Source organism: Culex pipiens, chromosome 2 (assembly GCF_016801865.2).
Source record: "Culex pipiens pallens isolate TS chromosome 2, TS_CPP_V2, whole genome shotgun sequence".
Taxonomy (NCBI): domain Eukaryota; kingdom Metazoa; phylum Arthropoda; class Insecta; order Diptera; family Culicidae; genus Culex; species Culex pipiens.
In genome coordinates, this window is record NC_068938.1 from 115,635,084 (window position 1) to 115,657,305 (window position 22,222).

At 40.1% G+C, this 22,222-nt stretch overlaps 1 protein-coding gene and 1 long non-coding RNA gene across 2 annotated transcripts; one reads left to right on the forward strand and one right to left on the reverse strand.

Annotated features, from left to right (window-relative positions):
- Positions 1-380: 380 nt before the first annotated feature.
- LOC120425450 (uncharacterized) lies at positions 381-1,640 on the forward strand. The gene is made up of 2 exons (XR_005606523.2): positions 381-946; positions 1,022-1,640. It is a non-coding gene; the product is annotated as an uncharacterized LOC120425450 (long non-coding RNA).
- Positions 1,641-1,910: 270 nt separating this feature from the next.
- On the reverse strand, positions 1,911-4,071 carry LOC120425449 (zinc finger protein Noc-like). Its single transcript, XM_039589981.2, has 2 exons — positions 3,616-4,071; positions 1,911-3,514 (listed from the first exon to the last, which is right to left on the reverse strand). The coding sequence occupies exons 1-2, from the start codon at positions 3,700-3,702 to the stop codon at positions 2,138-2,140; spliced, it is 1,464 nt and encodes a 487-aa protein (XP_039445915.1). The 5' UTR covers positions 3,703-4,071; the 3' UTR covers positions 1,911-2,137.
- Positions 4,072-22,222: the final 18,151 nt, after the last annotated feature.

Sequence of the window (22,222 nt, forward strand, 5' to 3'; positions counted from 1 at the left end):
TTGTTTTACTAGAAAAGAATTGATTTTCGTAGAGTGTCTCATTGTTCCCCAGCTGTCTCATTGTTCCTGCCAAGTACGTCTACAGTGAGACATTTGAATTACTCTGGCTGTAGACGTCAGATCGATCTCATATTTTGGGCAATGTTAGAACACATTAAAAGAAATAAAATGCAACAAAAAACTAATTGAAACATGCTGATGAAAAAATACAAAAATCGTTGAAACTTAAAAACCAAAAGTGTCTCATACCTTACCCTATATACAAGAAAACAATTGTTCGAGACCATCATTCTCTCGGACCATCATTCTCTCGGACTAGCGCTGCCAGTTTTGGGTGAAAGACTAACATTATGAGGATTGAACATAATTTTTTAAAATCTTCATTCTATGCGCATAAGAACAAACTGAATCGTGAAGAACATCGTTGACGGAGGCATAATTTAATTTCAAAGTGGAAGCGAATGCAAACTGACGAGGAATCGCACACTAATTCGATAATCGATGTGCTATTATTCAAATCGCTTAATCAGGAGATTACAGAGCTATCCACTTATAAACTGCATCCTGGCATCGCCGAAGAAAGTGGTGGTCGTCCAAAGTGTCAGCAGTGCGGATTGGTATGGAAGAGCATGGAGTCGGCGGCAGCGGCGTCCGAGGCTCAGGCCGGGTTGGGATAACCGAGCAAAGCAAAACCGACGGAGAAGCGAAAAATAACGACTGTATAATCGAAGATAATTACACATAAATTTCAGTTTCGCCTGACGTTTCCCTCGTCGTGCGGGTGATTAATGTTTTTGAAGAGTAACTTAGCTGGCTGTGTGCGCGCCGCGGGAATCATCCAAGCAGGCGTGCGCGTGTGTGTGTGCGTGTGTGTGTGCGTGTGATTCGGCGCACCAGCAGTGCATGTGGTCGTCGGAGCCAACTTGGTTTGCGTTTGGGAGACAGGGTGAGGGCAGGTGCCGCCAAAGGTTGTGCGCTCTCTGTGGCAAGGAAAATTTATTATTTCTTGTGTCTCATTCAGATATTGCCGGAGCAACCAGGCAGGCAACCTCAATAACGACAAACGGCGACACGTCGCACACCACACTCTGTGGGCTTTGGGCGCGAGATTTATGCGAACAGTGGCGGAAGAAGACAGCACGAGGGAGCAAACCCAACGCGCCCAGGCCTGCTACGAACGACTGAACGGAGGGTGGGTGAGGAGACAAAGTGGAAAACAAATGTGCGAAGCGGAAACGCCAACAGAGAACAGAGAGCGGAATTTACACCGACAACATGACAAACAACGTCGGAAAGCAACGACGCCATTCTCTTGGCACGGGTGCTAATTGAAAGACTCGGTAATTAACTAATAAATAAAGGAAAAACGGGAATAAATTTACACTGCACTTTTTCTTCATCTTTGTTATAAAATCATTTATTTCTGCTTTCTTCATTTCGTACACTTAATGATAATTAATAGTTTCCTTCTGCGGCTTGCTACGTTAATTTATATTCCCATTTTGCTTCTAGAATTTAAACTGCATGGTACAGATTTTTTCTGTAGTTTGAATATTTGAAATTTCCTATCTTTTGAACCTTCACATCTTTTCTGTTGAGAATAATTTGTAATTTTTAACAAGCATAAACAAAAAATATAATTAATTTTAAAATAGATACCATGACGCTTTGTCTAACCAATAAATAGTCATTTAATTCACCAGAAACTCATATCAAAAACTAACTATTTCGTAGCAAAAACACAAGTCTAAGAAGCAGCACAAAATGCCGACGGCTACCGGGCCTCGGCGAACTACACTTCGCCTTAGGTTCAACATCTCTGCTATATGTTACAAATGTTGCTTAGAAATCTGTGCCTAAAACTGGTTCAAAGCTTTACGCTCCCCGTCGCCATTTTTATTTGGTACAACTTCTCTGTCTATTGATTTATGAGTATCTTGTTGAAGGGGGGCAATCAATTCTTGGAACCAGTTTTGAAGGCAAGGATTGGTATACACGCTGTTTTGATAACTTCGTCTAGCGACACTCTTTTTCGTCGATTATTCTTCTTCTGCAGTAAGAATAAATGTAATATCACAGATTTATAGAAAATAACACCGGGCCAAATGCAAAACACCTTGACTGGAGTGAGTCCAATTTACTGATGAACGGCTGCTCCCATTCGTTGGCTGTACAGGGCAGCGGCATACGGTGAGTAGTACTGTCCGAAGGCGGCCGGATTGAAGGCAGCTCCGTACGGTGATCCGGGCATGGCTCCCGGCATCGCACCCGGTTTCGCGTACGGATGGTATCTGGCAGCGGATAGAGGGCTCAGTGGAGGGTTCGGATAGCCTCGGTGAAGTGAAGATGGTGGAAAAATGCCACTCAATGGCATCAGCTGCTGCTGCAGGGCCAGTGCCGCCGGGTCGGACAGGTTGGCGGTGTGGGTACGAAGATGGGACAGCAGCTCGTCGGTGGTGTTGAAACGTTTACCGCAGTAGGAGTCACCGATGACCCAGTTGCACATGTACGGACGACCCGGCTGAGTCGCTGCTGGAGGGTACGGATAACCAGGGGGCATCGAGCCCATGGCCATCGCCAGGCTGTACTTTTGATGATCACACTGAGTACATCCCGCTGGGCACTGGCCCCCCATCATCATCTGGTGGTTGTGAGCGGAAAACTGGCATCCCGTGCAGTACGGATCCTTGCAAATGGGCACCAGCGTTTCTCCTCCGGAAGGTGTCTTAACTCGAGTGTAACTGAGGTAAGGATTAGCACCGACTGCCGCGGCTGCCGCCGCTCCCGGGTACGCCGCAGCAAGCATAGCAGCATGATGATGACTGAAGGCCCCGGCAAAGGGAGGTCGGAAGGCCGGATTTGTGTGGTCGATTCCGGACGGCGATGGCAGTCCAGTCAATGGATTAATCCCGTAAGCACCCGGTTTGTATCCGGATAAATCCTTTCCACCCTGCATCATGTCTATGCCAGAGCGCACAACCGGACTCGCCGAAGTTTTGTCACGATCGTTCGGTGAGCTGGTTCTTCTGCTGCTTCCATCCGGAGTAGATTTTCCGTTCTCACTTGCTTCCCCACTCTTCATGTGAACACTTCCGGCACGGTTCGGGGACTCAGCACTTCCCCGCGACAGCGTACGGGCTTCTTTCTTAACTTCGTTATTATTGACATGATTCACACTATTGTTGTTCATAACATCACTTCCACAGCTCATCTTGGACGACGGGCGCTCTTCATTCTTCACCTTTGTGGTAAGCACATTCATTTCGTAAGGCTTGAACGCCAGCTTGATTTCCGGCGATGCATCCGATTTTTCTGTCTTCACCGACGGCGACCGCGAATTCGGCTGATTTACTCCGTTATCCATCGATACAGACGAGGAAGCCGACGAGGTTGAAGATTTCTTGTTCTTCTCCGACGGCGACACCAACGATTTAACCGTAATATTTCCGGAATCTGCTCCGATTTGGCTGCACGTTTGTGCCAAGAGTGCCAGTGGACTCTTTTTGGCGTCCAACTGTAATTGAGAGAATGAATAGTTTTTTTTTATTAATTTTTGTTCCAAATAATGTCGAAATAATAGCTTAGAGGACAAAAAGAGCAAAGCAAGAAACCTACCGTTGTCGGCAGCGGCGACAGATAGTCCGGCTGAAGGTACTGGTTGTTTCCTACTTGTAACATTGCTGCTCCTTCCAGTATCACCATTTGGCAACGTAATCCAGCTTTAGTTAAATCCACTTCCGAACCGTTTCGATTTGTGTTTCTATCACTGCACTCGTTATCCACGATTATTTTATTATCCTTCAATTGCAAACCACAAACACTCTCCCACACACCAGCAATGTTTTCTCCCACTGTAATCCTCAGCTGACAAACTGCATCTATTCACCAGCGAACTCTCCTCATGCAGTGTGATATTGTTGTTGCTTTCCACAAAACCGACAAAGGAATACAACTGCTGCTACTACTACTGCTTCTCTCAACTCTCCACACTCAACAGTAACAACTTTACGATCCGGGAGCTCCGAACAAGAGCTGTTGACGGCACGAAAGACAAACTCAAACTGAAAACTGGATATCGTGAAACGATTTATGGCCACGGCGAGCGAGTGAGTCTACATTTTCATCATGGTTCCCTTTTGCTCGGAGCTCGCAGCTTTCGACCAATCGGAACGCTAGAAAGCATGCGCCCCTCTTTACGCACACCATCAACGCTCGGGCACTCTCTCTCTCTTGTGCGTCTCGTTCGCTCCTTGGTCGGTCCTCTCGCTCTGCTGCGCTGGTGGTAGTGGTTTCTTTTGATTTCTTACGTCGTTTGCCCATTAAATTCACACTTTATGGTGTTGAGCAAACTCGTTATGTTGACTCACGAAATTGAGCATAAGAGCATTACGAGTGAGCAAATTCGTAAAAGAGCAGTTTTCTCAGGAAATTTAATGCTCATCGGTCGGGAGGATAGCGTGCGAGCAAACAAATACTTGTGCAGTGTTGGGATGAGAGCAAGAGAGGGAAGCACTGTTGCGAGATTTTCGTTTTTATTGCTGGCGTTATATACTTAATGAGTTATTTTGATCTCATAATTTAAAGAACCATTCAAATGAAACAATTGTTCAAAATCTTAAATCTTGAAATGTTTGTATGTTTTAATTTAAACATTTAGCCAATAATTGCACAAAAGTGTTATGTATCATCTCAAAATTTGAAAAGTTTTGTAGTTCATCGGTACAATATAAATTTTGTAGTTTAAAATAAATGGAAATGTTGCATTAATTATTCAAATATCGGGTATGACAATCATACATCAATATTTTTCAAAAGAATGGCCTGTTAAAATTTATTAAAGAAATGAATAAATGAAAAAAAAATATTTTTATGATTAATCAACTTTTTGAACTTGCTGAAGTTTAATCTAATAGACCATAGCTAAGTTTACTAAAGCATAAAGATACGTGGATAAGTTTTCGGTTTGGGTTAAGAAATTCAGCAACATTATATGTTGGTTGAAATCACTGAATCTATAAACATTAAATCTGGCAACCCTGAGCCTGCGGAAAGTAGTTGTCCACATTTCCATCTCACGACGTGTTTGTCTTGTTTTTCTCTCAACGCATCGTTTATTCTCCGCGCGCTCGGTAGAGTGGTGATTATGTTTGTCTTCTCAGTCTACTGTCCCGACCAGGCCTGTTCGCGCCACCCAAGATGATGCGTTGAAGGAGATGCCGCGGCGCGGCTCAACCAACACGTCAACCGATGATGATGTTGATGTTGATGGCAGCGCTCAAATCGTTCTTTTCAGTTTCTTTTGATATGACGCGACCGCTACCATAATATTCCTCTCCCGTGAACAAACACACACACTCACAGACACAGGCCACTTCTGAGGTAAATATTGGGCCAAGACGAACCAGGTCGTTGTCGGCATGGCTCAGCGGTTGACTTAACACACCATTTCAAGTCTCTCCTCTCACTCTATCAAAGACGACTTGGCGTTTGTGTTAGTCGGCAGAGCTGATATTAACGGGTGGTGGCGGAATGTTAGTAAAGATCATAACTCAGACACCTCGTTTTGTCGTTTTCTGTAACTTTACCAACGACGACGACTACTTGTGTTGAGCTTTTTCATCTGCTTGCCCTTCGAACCTTCCTCCGGCCCTCCTCAGGCTCTTTTCAAACGAAGATAAATGAGCGATTGAAGATTCAACAGCAGGGAAGGGAAAAAAATCAAGAAAAATCAACAAATTTCAAATGCCTTGTGCGACTGTTAGTAATGACTGTCGGCGATGGAAGACGAAAGAAAAACATATTTTAAGCCAGGCAAAACATTTCAAATTTTGACACTGCGATAATAAATAAGTGAAATACTCAGGGCAGCAGGGACGAGTCTGAAAGGAAAAAAAAAAGATTTTCTTGGCATGTTTTCGTTTTGCTTGCTTTGTCACAGTTTTCCACACCGTATTTTTGTTTGTCTAAATTATGAGCCATTAATTTAAGGTCTGAAGTAACAAAGCGAATCCTGATGCGTGCGGCTGCAAAAAAGTGCCGAAGCAGAAGTTTTTATATTTTTTTATGACCGGTAGGACAGCAAAAAATAAAGAGCATTTTTTCAACATACCTCACAGGTTTGAAGTTCCTGTCTTTGTGTACACAATGCTGGAATTATTAAAGCATCATTAAACATATGAAGATAAACATAAACTTTGAAAAATGTTATCAAAATATGTTTAAAACGTCCTGTCAAAATGAAGATAAAAATCTCCATATTAATAGTACCTGTTTGCCCTAAAATGATATTGGCTACTTCATAAATTCTCCAAGGGGGATTATCGAAACCGGTTCCGGAATTACTAGGGCCTCCATGATATATCAGAAGACAATTTTTAAATTGTATCGTTATATTTAAGAATTTTGATAGCCACATTGATGGGCTTTGCTCTAGTATGATATTTCTGAATCGCTCGGGCAAAATTGTAAATTGACGATTATTGCCCTGTTATGATATTGGCAACTTCATAGGTTTCTCGGAGATATCCGGCCATTGTTTTCGAAGTGGCGAGTTTCCAAGAATTGACCTTTTGATTGCAATGGTTTAATGACAAAATAAAAAAGGTACGTTGTTTATCAACCACCCAGTTTTTATGGATGACCCCCAAAAATGTTCAGATTTTCACGAAACATGTGAAAACATCTTCAAAATGTGTATAACAATTAATTAAATGGAATTAAAGATTTTTTCAAACCAAAAATTATAAAAAATTGAAAAGTGAAAAATCCACGAACGTAGCAAAGTTTTGTGCACAACATGGTTATGAAAATGGATTAAAAAAATAAATGATCTATAATTTCCTATGTTTATAAACTTAAATATACTTGAACCAAAAAACGCAAAACGTTACCCTACCACCTGAGCAGGGGTAAATAACACGGGAATACCAAATTTTTGTATTACTTTGCCAAATAACAGCGACCAAAATGTGCCATTGGTTGCCCAGTAATAGATGGTAAAATACCATGGAATCATACCAAAATTTTGCATGTGGAAGGGCACAACCGTACCAAACCACGTTTTTCCAATGTTTAAATAATACCATAAAATAAAATAACCATTTCAATACCATGTTGAGGTCTTTTTAATTTTTGAACATTGCTTGAATACCAAAAGTTGGTTTTGCCATGGTTTTATTTTAAGGTATTCCCGCTCCCTTGAAAAATCAGATTTTGGTATTCCTGTGGTCTTCCATACACATGATTCTGATATGATTTCATGGTATTCACCATCTATTACTGGGGAACCAAGGGCACATTTTGGTCGCTGGTATGTGTACAAGTAATGCCAAAATTTGGTATTTTCATGCTATTTTTAGTGCAGCAGTTGCAATTCGTGAAAAATCGGAAATGATATCACAATGCTCCATATGCAACAGCAAAATCTACTCACCTGATGATTCCATGCTGTTCTCAGTGATATTCTTCGCCACATCGAAAACATTTGTCATTGATGAACGGCTTATCCTTGAAGTTCTTGAAGCTTCTTAAAAATAACAAGATTAAAAATAATAGTAATTAAAATGAAACTGAATTAAAATTTACCAAAATTTAATAATCTTTCGATTGACTCGTGAATCAAAGTATTTGGTTATACCGTCTCTGAGAAATATCAACGATTTGTAAAATCAAGTTTTAAATCTTCGGTTTTCAATGAAAACATTCGCTTTGAGACATCATTTTAGCGCAAAAGTAATAACCTTTGCAAAATTGGTCCAAATTTGCCCATAGTTTCGAAGACATTTGATAAAACACTATAATACCAAAATAATACGAAAATGTGGTGTTCGACCATTGACAAATTCTGCAATTTTGAAATATCAAAACAATAGGGGAGAGTGGGGAGACTTGATCCCCGGGGACACTTGATCCCAAGCCTGTATCTCGTCAGCATGTGGGTAAAACAATTAGCTTTGATCTAGAAAGTTGTGCGAAATTGACTAAAACTCATTGTAGAAAACAAAGAAAAAAATTAAAAAATGTTTGGATTGAGTTACACACATTTTTCTAAGAAGTGCTGCTAAAAACTTCCAACAGATCTTTTTTCTTTGTTTTGATATGTATAGAAAACACTCAAAAAATATTCAAAAAAATATTTTTTATACATGAATTGTTTGATAAACATATCAACTCCAAAACCCTTACGCATTTGACGTTAAATTTATCGTCATACTATTTTTACAATCAATTGTTTAAAAAAGTGCGTTAAGGGAGACTTGATCCCTGCATTTTTACAGTCACTGGAATCAGCCTCAAGATTAAATAATTTGGCTGGGTTTTCGTACATAGTTTCCTTTAGTATAGTTGTACATAACTAACTGCAGTTTGAACCATTTTTCAAAAGTTTTGTAAACAAAAATTACCAGCTTTTGTAAACATGCTCAATTTTGGTCTAAAAAAGAAAATTTTAAGTTTTTAAATATATTACATGCTAAACTTGTTATATTTTGAACACAAACGTACAGGTTTAATGTGAAATTGCTGTATCTTATAGAAAATTAAAAGTTTGGATGAATTAGAAACATTTTGCTTAAGATTTTTTCAAAATGTTGAAAGGGGGATCAAATTACCCCCAACATTTTGAAAATGCCGGTTTAAAATATTTTTTTAAAAGGCTTGGCATTATTCGAAGAGTTTATCTGATGAAATACCCTTATCAGCTAAACATAGTTGAATGTTTAAGCTTTCAATTCATGCAAAAAGATCATAGTTTTGTGAGAAATTGACAGAGTTATGTGTGATACAAAAAAAGGGGATCAAGTCTCCCCACTCTCCCCTACCTTAAATTGGTATGATACCACATTTTGCTCTTGCATAATCCTTAAGACAAATTTTAAAGGGTTCAGAAATACCAAAATTAAGATTGATACCAGAGAAAGGTATTATTACGCATTTCCCTTGTCATTTACTTATGCTCGGGCTGCGTAATAAACTGAATTTTATAATCCGCATGATATAAACAAGTCTCAAGCCATTATTCTTAGTTTGGGATTTCGATGCTGTCGTTCTAACGCGTTCTTACCAGAAACCCCTTTGCCCTTTGTCGCACCTTTTTCAATTTTCAGGCTGTGTCAAGATAGCATGACAAAACTGAAATTTCTATCATATGAAAAGTGACAAAAATGCACGTCAGTTTTTATTAACATTCCAATGCTCAAGGCTCCAAAAAAGTTGGAACGGTAACTTCAACTTGCTGGTTTTCGGGCAAAACTCAACTTATCAAAACGATTCTGTTTTCCAGTGATTTGTTAGGATGTCTGGATGATCCTAGAACTTTGCAGAACTCACTTTGATCAAATCTGTATTTTTTGCGATCAAAACCATCGTTCCAACTTTTTTTTATCGCGTGTAAAAAAAATCGCCGTAATTGATGGAATGATGTTTTCGGTCGCAGAAATTACAGATCTGTTCAAAACAAGTTCTGCGAAATTTTAGGATGATCTAGACATTCTTACAAATCACTGGAAACAAGAATCGTCCCGATTGGTTGAGTAATGCCCGAGAACCAGCGAGTTAAAGTTACCGTTCCACCTTTTTTGGGAGGCTTGAGCGTCCGTGTAAATTGGACATGCGTTGGGCGTTTCATTGTTAAATATCTCAGGATTGAAATCGAATTTTGAGGATCTTTGAAGGTCAAAAGGGTGGGCATTGTGAGCTGAACAAAATGGCGTTCTTAACTCAATTTGGACAAAAATACACGTGCGACAAGTTAACACAACCGCAACGATTCGATCCTTTTTGGAATACCGCCATTTGAACGAATTAGCAAAGATTCGCTGCAAACTGTAGTATCTTTATTTCGTTTTCTTAGGAACATATCTTGGAAACCTTGGGAGCGAGTTGTGGCGCTATAACCACGGCAAATAGTGTCCAGGGCATTCGTTGAAATACAATGTCCCATCCCAGAGGGTCCCGGAGTACCAAACCTTCTTAGCATGGTGCTCCCAACGAATACAACCAAATCTCGGTGCGTATGGTGGTGTGTCCCCACGCTTCTCCCTCCCCTGTCGATTCAGAATTGTGTTGTTGTTCGAACACTCAGTGCTCAAACTCAACCCAATTACGAGTCATCTCTGCGATACGGCTTTACGCAGTAGGCCTAGCCGCTTTAACGCTTGTGATGTTTCAATGCATTTCAATGCAATGGCGCACTACAAATGTTAATAAATGACAAGAAGAGTGCTAGGCGTCATCTAACCTAAGGCACTCTCCAGGATCCCTTCGAAAGATTGGCTGCGCTAGGGTCTGATTAGATTAGATTAGATTAGAACATTTCTTGGAAACCTTGGATATTTTGAAGAAAAAAAATCATATTTCAAACCAATTCTCAACAGAGCTGCAAATTTTTAAATTCCGGATGTTTTTTTTTTCTTAAACATTTTCATTTATATTCATGCAATGGGATTAAACACAAATTCAAATTGATGATCGACCTACAACAGACTGCCGAGAGTAAAAAGGCCTTAGATTTGTAAGCCCTGAGTCCATTTCCACTGACCCATGATACAATATATTGGATTATGATTTTTGTATTCTTAATGAGACGTTATACCGGCAACTATAAAGGCTGTGCATTTTAGAGTCAAGGTCTCAGAATCAATTAACTTGATTGCATTTTTTAGCGTGATTTTCAAAAATAAGCCTAGAAATCCACATCCCTGAGTCAATTATTAATTTTGAGCAAAGCTATGTACCCTTTTCATCCAGCGATCACTCAAACTGCGCAACCACCATTTGAAGCCAAAACGATTTCGGCTCGACGAGAAATCTTATCGCCACGTTTGATTTATTGAGGGCATGTTCTAGCTTAATTTGTACGCGCGAACCACTCTCGTTCGCTCGTTCATTCGAGTCTCCAGAAATCTACCACTTGGCCATGGTCCGTTGATTTCGAGTGCCGATAACAGGCCGCTGCCGTCGCCGCCGAGACGAACGGTTGAGGAGCTCGTTATTTTTTCCTGCCTCCGCCTCATGACAAGTTGCCTATTCGTTTATATCAATGATCATCACTGTATGTTTGCCCGAGACTCGTCTCTTGTTCATCGCTTGTACAAACAACGACTCAACAACTCCTCCTGACAGACAGGCCGCAGCTACTGCAGACGACGATGACGGTGGCCGGCGGCAAGAGTGGCAAGTGGCAAGTGTGGCCCGGGCCCGGCCCGCCAACGACGGACGGTAACACAGAAGCCTCTTCTCTTCGGTTCTCTGCTACTAGAAGTAATTCTACAAGACAATCATCACATTATCAACTCCTCATCTGACGACTCTGTAGACAGACACTTTGCTGGATGGCTGTTAGAGGTACTCCTCGCGCGTATATTCTAGCGATTTAAAAGGAGAACTACGCCCACCTTGACTCGATGACCTGGCCGCCGTGTGTCCTTTGATTTGGTATGCCGGAGTCACCGACGGCGGAAGGGGCCTGCCTGCCACAGCCACCAATTTAGTCTGACATGCCAAGCAGCCAACACCACCACCCCCCATCATCATCAGGTCAAAAGAGGTGGGAAATGAAAAAGGCGCTCAAAGGGAAAATCAAGTGAGAGCTTGAAGAGCACTGCGTGCGGGAGGAGGGAAAACAACGATTCTGACAGCTGAATGATGGGTTGGGCCAAGTCTCGTGTCTATCAAATCGAAGGGCATCCGGCGCCGTTGGCATAGCGAGTGCGAAGCGGTCATTATTTTCGTTTTATTTTCGATAAACATTCACAAGTTCGTGTGTTCTTAACTTTATAATTTCGAGGTTGCTCGTATTTATTCATTTAATCAATTTTCATAAGTTGATTTAAATTTGTGGAATGGAATCGAATAATTTAAACCTAATGTAAGAGAAAAGCATGTATTTTCATTGGACACTTATCAGCACTTCTAAAAGCGTTTTCAACTAAACTCAAAGGGAGCAAGCAAGTTTAAACAAGCTCAGAAAAAAAAACAATTATGTATGCAAAAAATGAGATCGTCTTTATAACCGATATACCGATGTATAGAGTGTTTTTTTTTATTGGTAACACATACTTCTACGAACATTCGGTTGGTATCTTGACATCTAGAGTTTTTTTTAAAAAAAAGGCCCTATAAACTATTGTCTTTCATATAGTTAAAGTACCTATTCAAAAAACTCTAGACATTAAAAATATTTGTTTCTTTGGAAAAAAAAACAATCTGTATCCAAAAATTAATCCAACTCCACACTTCTGACCACAAACGAAAACATCAACCACCCACTGTGCGCTCGTTATCGTTTTGCCTCAATCATCATTTTTAATATGATTTTTCGAGGATAACAACGTAATTAAATCAGACAAGGGGATAATTATTTCTCGCTTGATCAAAAATGTATTTCCCACTTTCAGTCTCGACGTGCTGCGTGCTGTGGATGGTAAGCAGGGGAAATGCCGTCGACGGTGGCGTTGAGAAGAAGAACCAGAAGACGACGACGACGGCGGCGGCGGGCAGAGTTCAGACAAAGTCCGTCGGGACACCGGGATTTGGCTGTTGGCTGTCTGGGCCGGATAAGAGGCACTCTCAGAGCCGTTTTCTTTTAATTACATGCTCTTCCACTTGAGAAACACCACCCACCAAAAGAGCGCTGGAAAGGGATTTGGCGTTGAAGAGGCTCCACTCAACAGTGGTGGGTTGCTTCGACTAAATTGATCTACCGCCATGATTTCACGGCGTGTCTATCACAACATTATTATGTTTTAATCACGAGAACGCCTAGTTTTGTGCAGTTTGGTGGTGTCATCAATCAGTAAGTGATGAATCAATAAGAAAATTGTTGGATTAGATAAAACATTCAATCGCTTCAAGATTTTCAATTGGTGTTCATCAAAACTTCTATGGTTAATTCTCCGCCAACTCACAAGAAATCGAAAAAAGTTGCCCCGATGCCTCTTCGATTTTCGTGAAACTTTGCTCCAAGGGGTGATAATGATAACGAATCCGAGTTCCAGATATCTCATGACGGTGGCGAGGTACATTTTTTTCGATTTCTACAATGATTTCTAGCTTTAAAGAAATAGAAATTTGGTGTCAAAGGGACATTTTTTTTTTCATTTTAATATTACTTGTTTTTTTTTTGTAACATTGTAGGTTTAGTTTTTAGAAAAAATTAGAAAAATTAAAGGGGGTCTAACCGCCCACCATCAAGAAACTTCGAAAGAGATGTCTCGGATTCGTAATCAGGGATCAACATTACCCCTTAGAGCAAAGTTTCACCCTTATTTAATATATATTTACACAAAGATCCATGTTGGTAGAATTTCAAAAAATACCTAAGCTGGGAAGTTGGACTTGGAGTCGGATCACAAAAAAAGTGAAATAAAGCCATTGCAAATAGAACTGTCTAGACTCAAAGGTTAATTCTAAGTTCAAGTTCGAAAGTCAGCAAAGAAATCTGTGATGATTGGTTCACAGAAATCTTATTTTCATTTTCCCATTTTTACATCAAATAAAATTGAATTCAGTGACCATCAGTGGTTTCAAGTGATTCCCTATTCCATTACCGACTGAATATTCTCAAATTTAAAATTCATCTTGGATTACTTATTACCAGAATTATTGGTCGCTTTGGAGCATCATTGACGTCGTGAAAATTAATGCATAATGCCCAACATTCAAAAAAATGTTTCTTTTGTAAAATCGTCTGGGGAACACGATGGTGAAGTTTAATTCAAAATCTAATCGCATGTATATTGAGAAAATTGCGTGTAAAGTTTTCAGTTGCGCAAAGTGCATCAAAGTTTGATTGCAATCGAAAACCTGATGACACCATTCAAAACAGCGTCCAATTTCCTTTAAAAATAACTGTTAAGTTTTGCTCTATCAGTGCCAAAAAAGAAGGGATGCTCCACCAAATTTGAGCTTGATCAAAGAAAGTGCATTTCGAGTGGTGTGCATTCATTTTAAATGATTTTTCTTGGTTCTATTTATGATTTTAGTAACATAATCATATGGTCTAATAAATTAATTAGTATAAAATAATTTTCATAGTGTAAAAGTGGTTGAAAATAAACGATATTTTATTCATATTTAATCCTCCTATGCCCTCAGCAGCTCACGTGCTTCATAAATTTGTAGCTTCAAACAGAAATTTCTCGAATACTTTTAAACAAATTCTTCTCGAACAACCCTTTTTGAAAAAAAATCTTATATCAATTCAATTTTCTTCCGATTTGGTCAAGGTTCAAGGTAAACAAAAATATTAAACAAATCTCAATTTTTATCTTGGCCGGAAGAGGATATAACATAAAAATACGTTGAAAGAAGGTTGTCGAAAATAAAATAGTTAATATTCATTCCATAATAGCGTAATTTTTGTTGCCCAACATGTAAGCAAACGATATTCCTAGTTGTGAATGCTTCCAAAATTGTGTATAATTTCAAAACATTGCAGTTCCAAAAAGGTAGGAAAATGTATACCTTCGCTTGTTTTTCGGGAATTCCCGGGAAATTTACAAATTTCCCGGGAAACGGGAAATATTTTTTTCCGGGAAATTTTTTCCCGGGACGGGAAATTGGACGCTCTAAACCATACTCATGCTCATGCTCAAACTGCAAATTCAGAAAACATTTTTGGCGATGAAAAGAAGGCCGTTACATCATTCGAGAATGACAGAAAATTAAGTAATAAATTAACGGATTTGCATAGAATTAAATTGTGATTCGTATCCGAAATGGGTAATTCTCTACCAACTCACACGAAATCGGGAAAAGTTGCCCCGACCCTCTTCGATTTGCGTGAAACTTTGTCCTAAGGGGTAACTTTTGTCCCTGATCACGAATCCGAGGTCCATTTTTTGATATCTTGTGTCGGAGGAGCGGTACGACCCCTTCCATTTTTGAACATGCGAAAAAAGAGGTGTTTTTCAATAATTTGCAGCCTGAAACGGAAATGAGATAGAAATTTGGTGTCAAAGGGACTTTTATGTAAAATTAGACGCCCAATTTGATGGCGTACTCAGAATTCCGAAAAAACGTATTTTTCATCGAAAAAAACACTAAAAAAGTTTTAAAAATTCTCCCATTTCCCGTTACTTGACTGTAAAATTTTTTGGAACATGTCATTTTATGGGAAATTTAAAGTGCTTTTCGAATCTACATTGACGCAGAAGAGTCATTTTTTCATTTAAAACAAAATTCTTCATTTTAAAATTTTGTGTTTTTTCTAACTTTGCAGGGTTATTTTTTAGAGTGTAACAATGTTTTGAAAAAGTTACTTTTTGCGTTTCTCTTTGTTTCGTCGTCCGTGTCTGTCGCGGGTGGCTATGAACGGCCATGATCAACGACGACCAACTTTTTCAAAACTTTTTTTCGTAAAATCGCGATAACTCTTGATGTTTATATGCAAACTCCTTATGTCTATATATCAAAATTTTTGTAATTGTTTGCTCTACAACTTTGTAGAACATTGTTACACTCTAAGAAATAACCCTGCAAAGTTAGAAAAAACACGAAATTTTAAAATGAAGAATTTTGTTTTAAATGAAAAAATGACTCTTCTGGGTCAATGTAAATTCAAAAAGTATATTAAATTTCCCATAAAATGACATATTCCAAAAAACTTTACAGTCGAGTAACGGAAAATGGGAGAATTTTTGAAACTTTTTTGGTGTTTTTTTCGATGAAAAATACGTTTTTTTCGGAATTCTGAGTAAGACATCAAATCGGGCGTCTAATTTTACATAAAAGTCCCTTTGACACCAAATTTCTATCTCATCACCGTTTCAGGCTGCAAAATATTGAAAAACACCTCTTTTTCGCATGTTCAAAAATGGAAGGGATCGTACCGCCCCTCCGTCACGAGATATCAAAAACGGACCTCGGATTCGTGATCAGGGACAAAAGTTACCCCTTAGGACAAAGTTTCACGCAAATCGAAGAGGGGTCGGGGCAACTGCTGTGTGAGTTGGCGGAGAATTACCCAAATATTTTTCAGGACTGTAGATCATTACCCTGTAGTAGTGCTCATAGCTATTTTCAAATAAAATTCTTTGAGATTCTCAGAAATTCAATAAAATTTTGGTAAATTACTTAAAATTACTCATATAATTAGGATTTCATTTTAAATAAAAGCTTCAAAAATAGTCAAAGTCCCACAAAGTGAATGGCATCGCAGATTCATCCCCAGACAACATTCAACAATTCATTCCCAGCACTATCACGAAAAACGCTTAGGGAGCGTTCTTTTATTACGTAACGCAGTAGGGGGGGAGGGGGGGTCAGAGGCCGTGTTACGCTCCATACAAATTTTTTAAAATTTGTATGGAAATTTTGTTACGAGGGGGGGGGAGGGGGTCTATAAGTCCGATTTTTCGCGTTACGTAATAAAAGAACGCTCCCTTAACAACATGCAAGCAAACCAAGCGAGAAACCACTTAACATAATATTTTATTTTACTGTCGCTTCTGGGGTAATTATTTTCTAAATTAATGTCCGCCAGAGTGTCTTACCATCAGCGGGAGAGATAGATAGGATAGAAATAAATTCACGCACGAGAACCAGAGCTAGAACCAGTACCAGAACCAAGAGGATCGTTTGCGACAACACGTTAGCGGGCACAAATAGCCGAGGGAACGAGAGTGCAATTGAAATTGTCTTTTCGGCAGAAAAACATTATCATTTAGGAAAATTAAACCCAGGGAGGCCATCGCGAGCAGCGCCAGACCGGGCCAGGACACTCGACGCAGAGCCAAGGAACGACGACCCTGGCCACAGAAAAGGAGATGATGACGACACACACACAATGGCGTCGGGAAGCACGCTGCTTTATGGCTTTTCGCGCGCTCACTCTTTCTCTCTCTCTCTCTGCTGTTTCCTGCCACAGTTTTCCAGTAGGGGAAAGAAAGAGAGAGTCAGAGTAAGTGAATTTAAATTTATGACACTGGAGGAAAAAGGACATTGCGCAATAAATAAAGTGGTTATAAAGTGGCAATAAACAACGGCGAATGAAAATGGATTGCTCGCCAGTCTCAGGCCCGTTTTATGAAAGATTTATTTTTATTTTCATTCTAACTTTTGCGGGAAGAATTATGAATCACGTGTGAGCGGCTTTTGGCGTCGTTCTAATGACTGGTGATTGATTGCTTCCTACTGCAAGGCCGAGGCTAGGTTGGAGTTGGTGTAATGAGCTGTTTTAATCTTGGTTAATTGATTAAAAGCTTTCAGGCCAAAACCACCTTAAAATTGACCGAAAAACAACGCTCGAATCAGTTGTATCTTTAAAATGATAAGACATATGGCCTATCTACAATCAGCCTCTTATGACCCTTCTAACATAGTCAATATGATGTTCCCAAAACATCGTAGCAAACTGGTCCCATGATTGATTGACATACTACAACCTGGACGATTGCTTCTGAAGAAACCAAAGTAAAGTTGATTGTAGATACGCCATTAGAACAGTGGTCACTGTGGAAACTTCATGTAAATTGTAAAAAATGTAAAATTTCGTGACCAGTTTTTGAAAATTTTGACGTTTAGATTACTACAAAAAAAGTTTTCATAAATGATTTTTTAATTTATCAGTTTAACCAAAGAGTAGTGGTTTAACCAGGTCTGGAAAAATATGGCAAGCCACTTTTTCCAAAGTAATTAGCAAAATTATGTCCAAAAATGGTGTATTTTCACTTTTTATAGATTTTAACTTCACAAATTTTAAAATTTAGATTTATTAAACTTAGTCTGGGAGAAAAACAATACTTTTTTTCAAATCGTTACTAAAAAAACTAATTCAATCCACCTATGTGGTTGGTGCCTTCCTCATTTTTCACCAACTATTGGTGATTTGATGGGGTTTGATACAAATTTCATCCAGTTTTTCTTGAAATTCACCATAAAAAAGTACACAATATCACTTAAGTGGTCATATCTCGAGACAGGGTGGCCAGATCTTCAATGTTTTGGACTCGTTGGAAAGGTCTTTGGATTATCTAGATGGGTTGAATGATGGATCCGGATATATTTTTAATACATTTAAGTGAGATCCAGCCTAAAAAAAAGGTGCAGTGGTAATGCTACAGGCATAACCATCATGACGAAGAACTTCGGACACAAAAGTGAATGATTTTTTTTTATAGTTTTATTATTTGCGTTTCTTGGCCACAAAATCAATCACGAAACGGTTATTTCTTAAGATCTATTTATTTCTGCTCTAAGATCTTATGGTATTTTGACGTTGGATAACGTCTAAAGTTTTGAAACGCTTCACAGCTAATCGTAATGTCAAGATTTTCGTGCCAGTTGATTTGAAATCATTTCATCAATTAAACTTTTGGCATTGAACAATTTTTTAGAAATATTTTGAAATAATAAAAAGCCATAATCAGGACTCCAATTCATTACAGAGAGCCAGTCTGAACCATGTGTTAAAGATTTTCTTTGCGTCACAACAAATTTGAATCACATTAAACGATTTATTCCCACACATTACAAGACTTTTTTCTCGTTTTGACGTTTCTACGGCGTTCTCTCTGCCTTCCTACGGCATTCGCCACCTAGATTTCTTCGTTCCACGAAATCCCAAAAAAAAATCTATTTCATTTGCGTACTCAAATCACTCTCGACAGTCTACGAGGAAGGGACGACACAGCGGCAACAAAGATAGCTGAAGGCGGAGAAGCATCGCGGCGAAGGGGCAGACCGAACCTGGAAGGGTTCAATGTTGTTCGCGATGGGGAAATGTTTTGGCAAGGCTCTTGCCAGCCATCGGCGACAGCCAAGTAAATTTCAACAGCAAGCATTAAAAAGCCCTTTTTAGGGCTCAAATTGATTACGAAAGAGTTATTCTCAATTTCAATAATTTCGCAATTATCGATTTATTACCCCCAGCGATTTATTACTCATATTGCCAAAAAGTTCAAGATGGTATGTCAGAGACATAACCGAAAGACATAGGACCAAACATTTTGAATGAGTTTTTGGATTGCTAGTGAAATCTGGGATAAGATTATTGTATTTTGTTTCATAGATTTGTCGGCAAAATTGTCCTAAATGTTCCCCCAAGGTGAACTTTTCATGAGGGCACCGGCAACTCCAGGTTGAGGCCACTACTGTCGAAATGGCCATTTGCAGGTTCAATATCAAAACAATGAATTTTGATACCCATATTGCAACAGCCCGTATGTTTCGGTTAATGTTACCCTGGGCCCAAGAGGAGGTTCAATATCAAAACAGTGAATTTTGATACCCATATTGCAACAACCCGTATGTTTCGGTTAATGTTACCCTGGGCCCAAGAGGAACCTGCTTTGAGGGCACCGGCCACTCCAGGTTGTGGCCACTACTGTCGAAATGTCAATTTTAGTTCAGTATCAAAAACCATGAATTTTGATACCCATATTGCCACAACTCGTATGGTTCTGTAAATGTCCCCCGGGCCCCGGGAGAACCTGCTTCGAGGGCACCAGCCAGTACAGGTTGTGGCCACTACTGCCGAAATGGCCATTTTCATGTTCAGTATCAAAACCCATGAATTTTGATACCCATATTGCCAAAACTCGTATGGTTCTGTAAAAGGCCCTCCGGGCCCCGGGGGAACCTTCTTTGAGGGCACCGGCCACTCCAGGTTTTAGCCACTACTGCCGAAATGGCCATTATCATGTTCAGTATCAAAAACCATGAATTTTGATACCCATATTGCCACAACTCATATGGTTCTGTAAATGTCCCCCCAGGCCCCGGGGGAACCTGCTTTGAGATCACCGGCCACTCCAGGTTTTGGCCACCACTGTCGAAATGGCCATTTTCATGTTCAGTATCAAAAACCATAAATTTTGATACCCATATTGCCAAAACTCGTATGGTTCTGTAAAAGGCCCTCCGGGCCCCGGGGGAACCTTTTTTGAGGGCACCGGCCACTCCAGGTTTTGGCCACCACTGTCGAAATTGCCATTTTCATGTTCAGTATCAAAAACCATAAATGTTGATACCCATATTGCCAAAACTCGTATGGTTCTGTAAATGTCCCCCCAGGCCCCGGGGGAACCTTCTTTGAAGGCACCGGCCACTCCAGGTTTTGGCCACCACTGGCGTAAACAAAATCTTTGAACGAATTGGGGGAAGCTTCCTGACTGACCCGGCTGTGCATCCCGGGGCCGTGACCAATTACATGAGCTCGTAGTAGATTCGTTGTACTAACCCATACAACAGGGCTACTACCATTTTAACACAGTCTACTAGGTTAAACGATTTTACTCCACTGCCTAAAAGTTGCCTCCGCTGGCGGTTTTGCTCGTCCCCGGGTGTATCTGTAGTTGGTCGCAGTCTTTGATGGCCTTTTCAGGTGACGAATTTAGATACATCAATCGAACATCCGTGGAAGGGAAACTCGACGCATCGAACCCAATCAGCGTGTACCATGAAACGGGAGTGTGTATGTATGGTGTGTCATTCTACGGCATTCGCACACAATTTGCCCTCTTCGGTGCTGCTCTCCGATTCTCTCTCTCTCTCTCTCTCTCTAGAAAATAAAGGTAATTTTTCAGAAGAAATCCTTCTCCGGAAGAGAGAATTTGGGGCTCTCTCTCTCCCTGCTGCTGCTGCTTCACCCGTCTGCGGCTCAGATATTATGAGCCGACCCGACTTGTTCAGCATCTCGGTGGCAACTAGGGGAAATCTACCCATTTTAATCCTAATAAGCGGTCGTGTTTGAATGATGCTGGATAATCTAGAGTCTCCCTTGAATTTTACTAAAACCAAGTACACCAACGAGTAGAACAAGTTTTTGTGAACATTTCTGTTTATTTTCACTTTCACTAAAAGTTATTCTATTTCTTTACCAAGCATTTAACAAAAAAAAAATCCCAAGGGTATTCTAATCGAGGCGAATGCATTGGGCCACGCCCATTTTTCTAATATCGGCTTAGTTCTTTTTTCTTCCAACACTCTGTCGAGTGTTGCCATTTGCGCTGACAGTTCAAACGAACACTCACGAAAAGTGGCATTTATAGCGAAAGTTTCCTGGCATCGCTGGCTGTGCTGCTGGTGGTGTTGACGGCCAGCCTTTGTTCTTTTTTGCCTTCGTCTCTCGCTCGGTTTTCTTCAGGCTTCGAGTGGAATGCAAAGTGAAAATTGAAACGTCAAACGACTTTTCGCGTTTGTTTTTTTGATGGCGCTTGCTAATTTATTACATTTTTCGGGATTATTCTTCAAGTGAGTGCCTTACTAATGATCAAAAGAACATGTTGCCGGTAGTTGGAAGCAATTTCATATCTTAAGCGCCGTGAAAAAGTAAGCGAAAGTGAAAAGTTAATTTTGGCGATATTCATTAAGCGTTTGAGGGATTCTCGTGTGTGTCACTGTGTGTGCCAACAAAATGATGAGAAGTGGTCTCGCAAAATACAAATTATGATCAAAAGTGCATTAAATGTGATCTTTTTGGCCAGTAAGTGGCATACATTTGCGTGCTTACTCGAGGCGGTGCTGTTGCTGGTAAGTTTATAGCCCAAATAGTATTTTTGGAGCTTTAATCGAGCATCAAACTCTTCATATGACGAAGATAGGTGTTTGATTGGAAAGGGTAGATTTCCCCTAAGTGGAGTGGAAAGGGTAGAACGCATTTTTATACTTCTACTTCGCTATTACTTCCCCTCTTTTCACAAGCACGCAAGATTTTTTCCTCATTTTGCCGTTCCTACTGCATTCTCTCTGCCTTCCTACTGCATTCGCCACCAAGATTTGATCGTTCCGCGATATGCCAAAACAAAAATCTATAAATATAGGTCGATTTGTCATTTTCGCAATCATTTCACTCTCGACTTTCAACGAGGAAGGGACGACGCGTCAGCAAATGAGGAAAGGTGAAGGTGAGAAACAGACACGGTAGTCTCGAGCTGGGCCGCAGTTCCCGGTCGGACGAGTCAACCAAACCGGGAATACCTGACGGCGGAGATGCTTGAGCTGAGGATAAAGTTGAAGCGTTCAACGTCGTTTCGATGGGGCTTTTTCTGAGCCAGTGTTTTTTGAAGGCTGTTGCCAGCAATCGGCGACGGCTCCAAATTTTCGAAAAAGTTATTCTGACTTGTGCATTTTTGAAGCAGGCGATTTTTCCCTCTCCGTGCTCACACAAACACACACACACACACACACACACACACACACACACACACACACAAGCGCGTATGACATTCTACCACACAGAAACAGTGGTTTCATGCTAACTCTGTGGTGAAATGATTTTTAT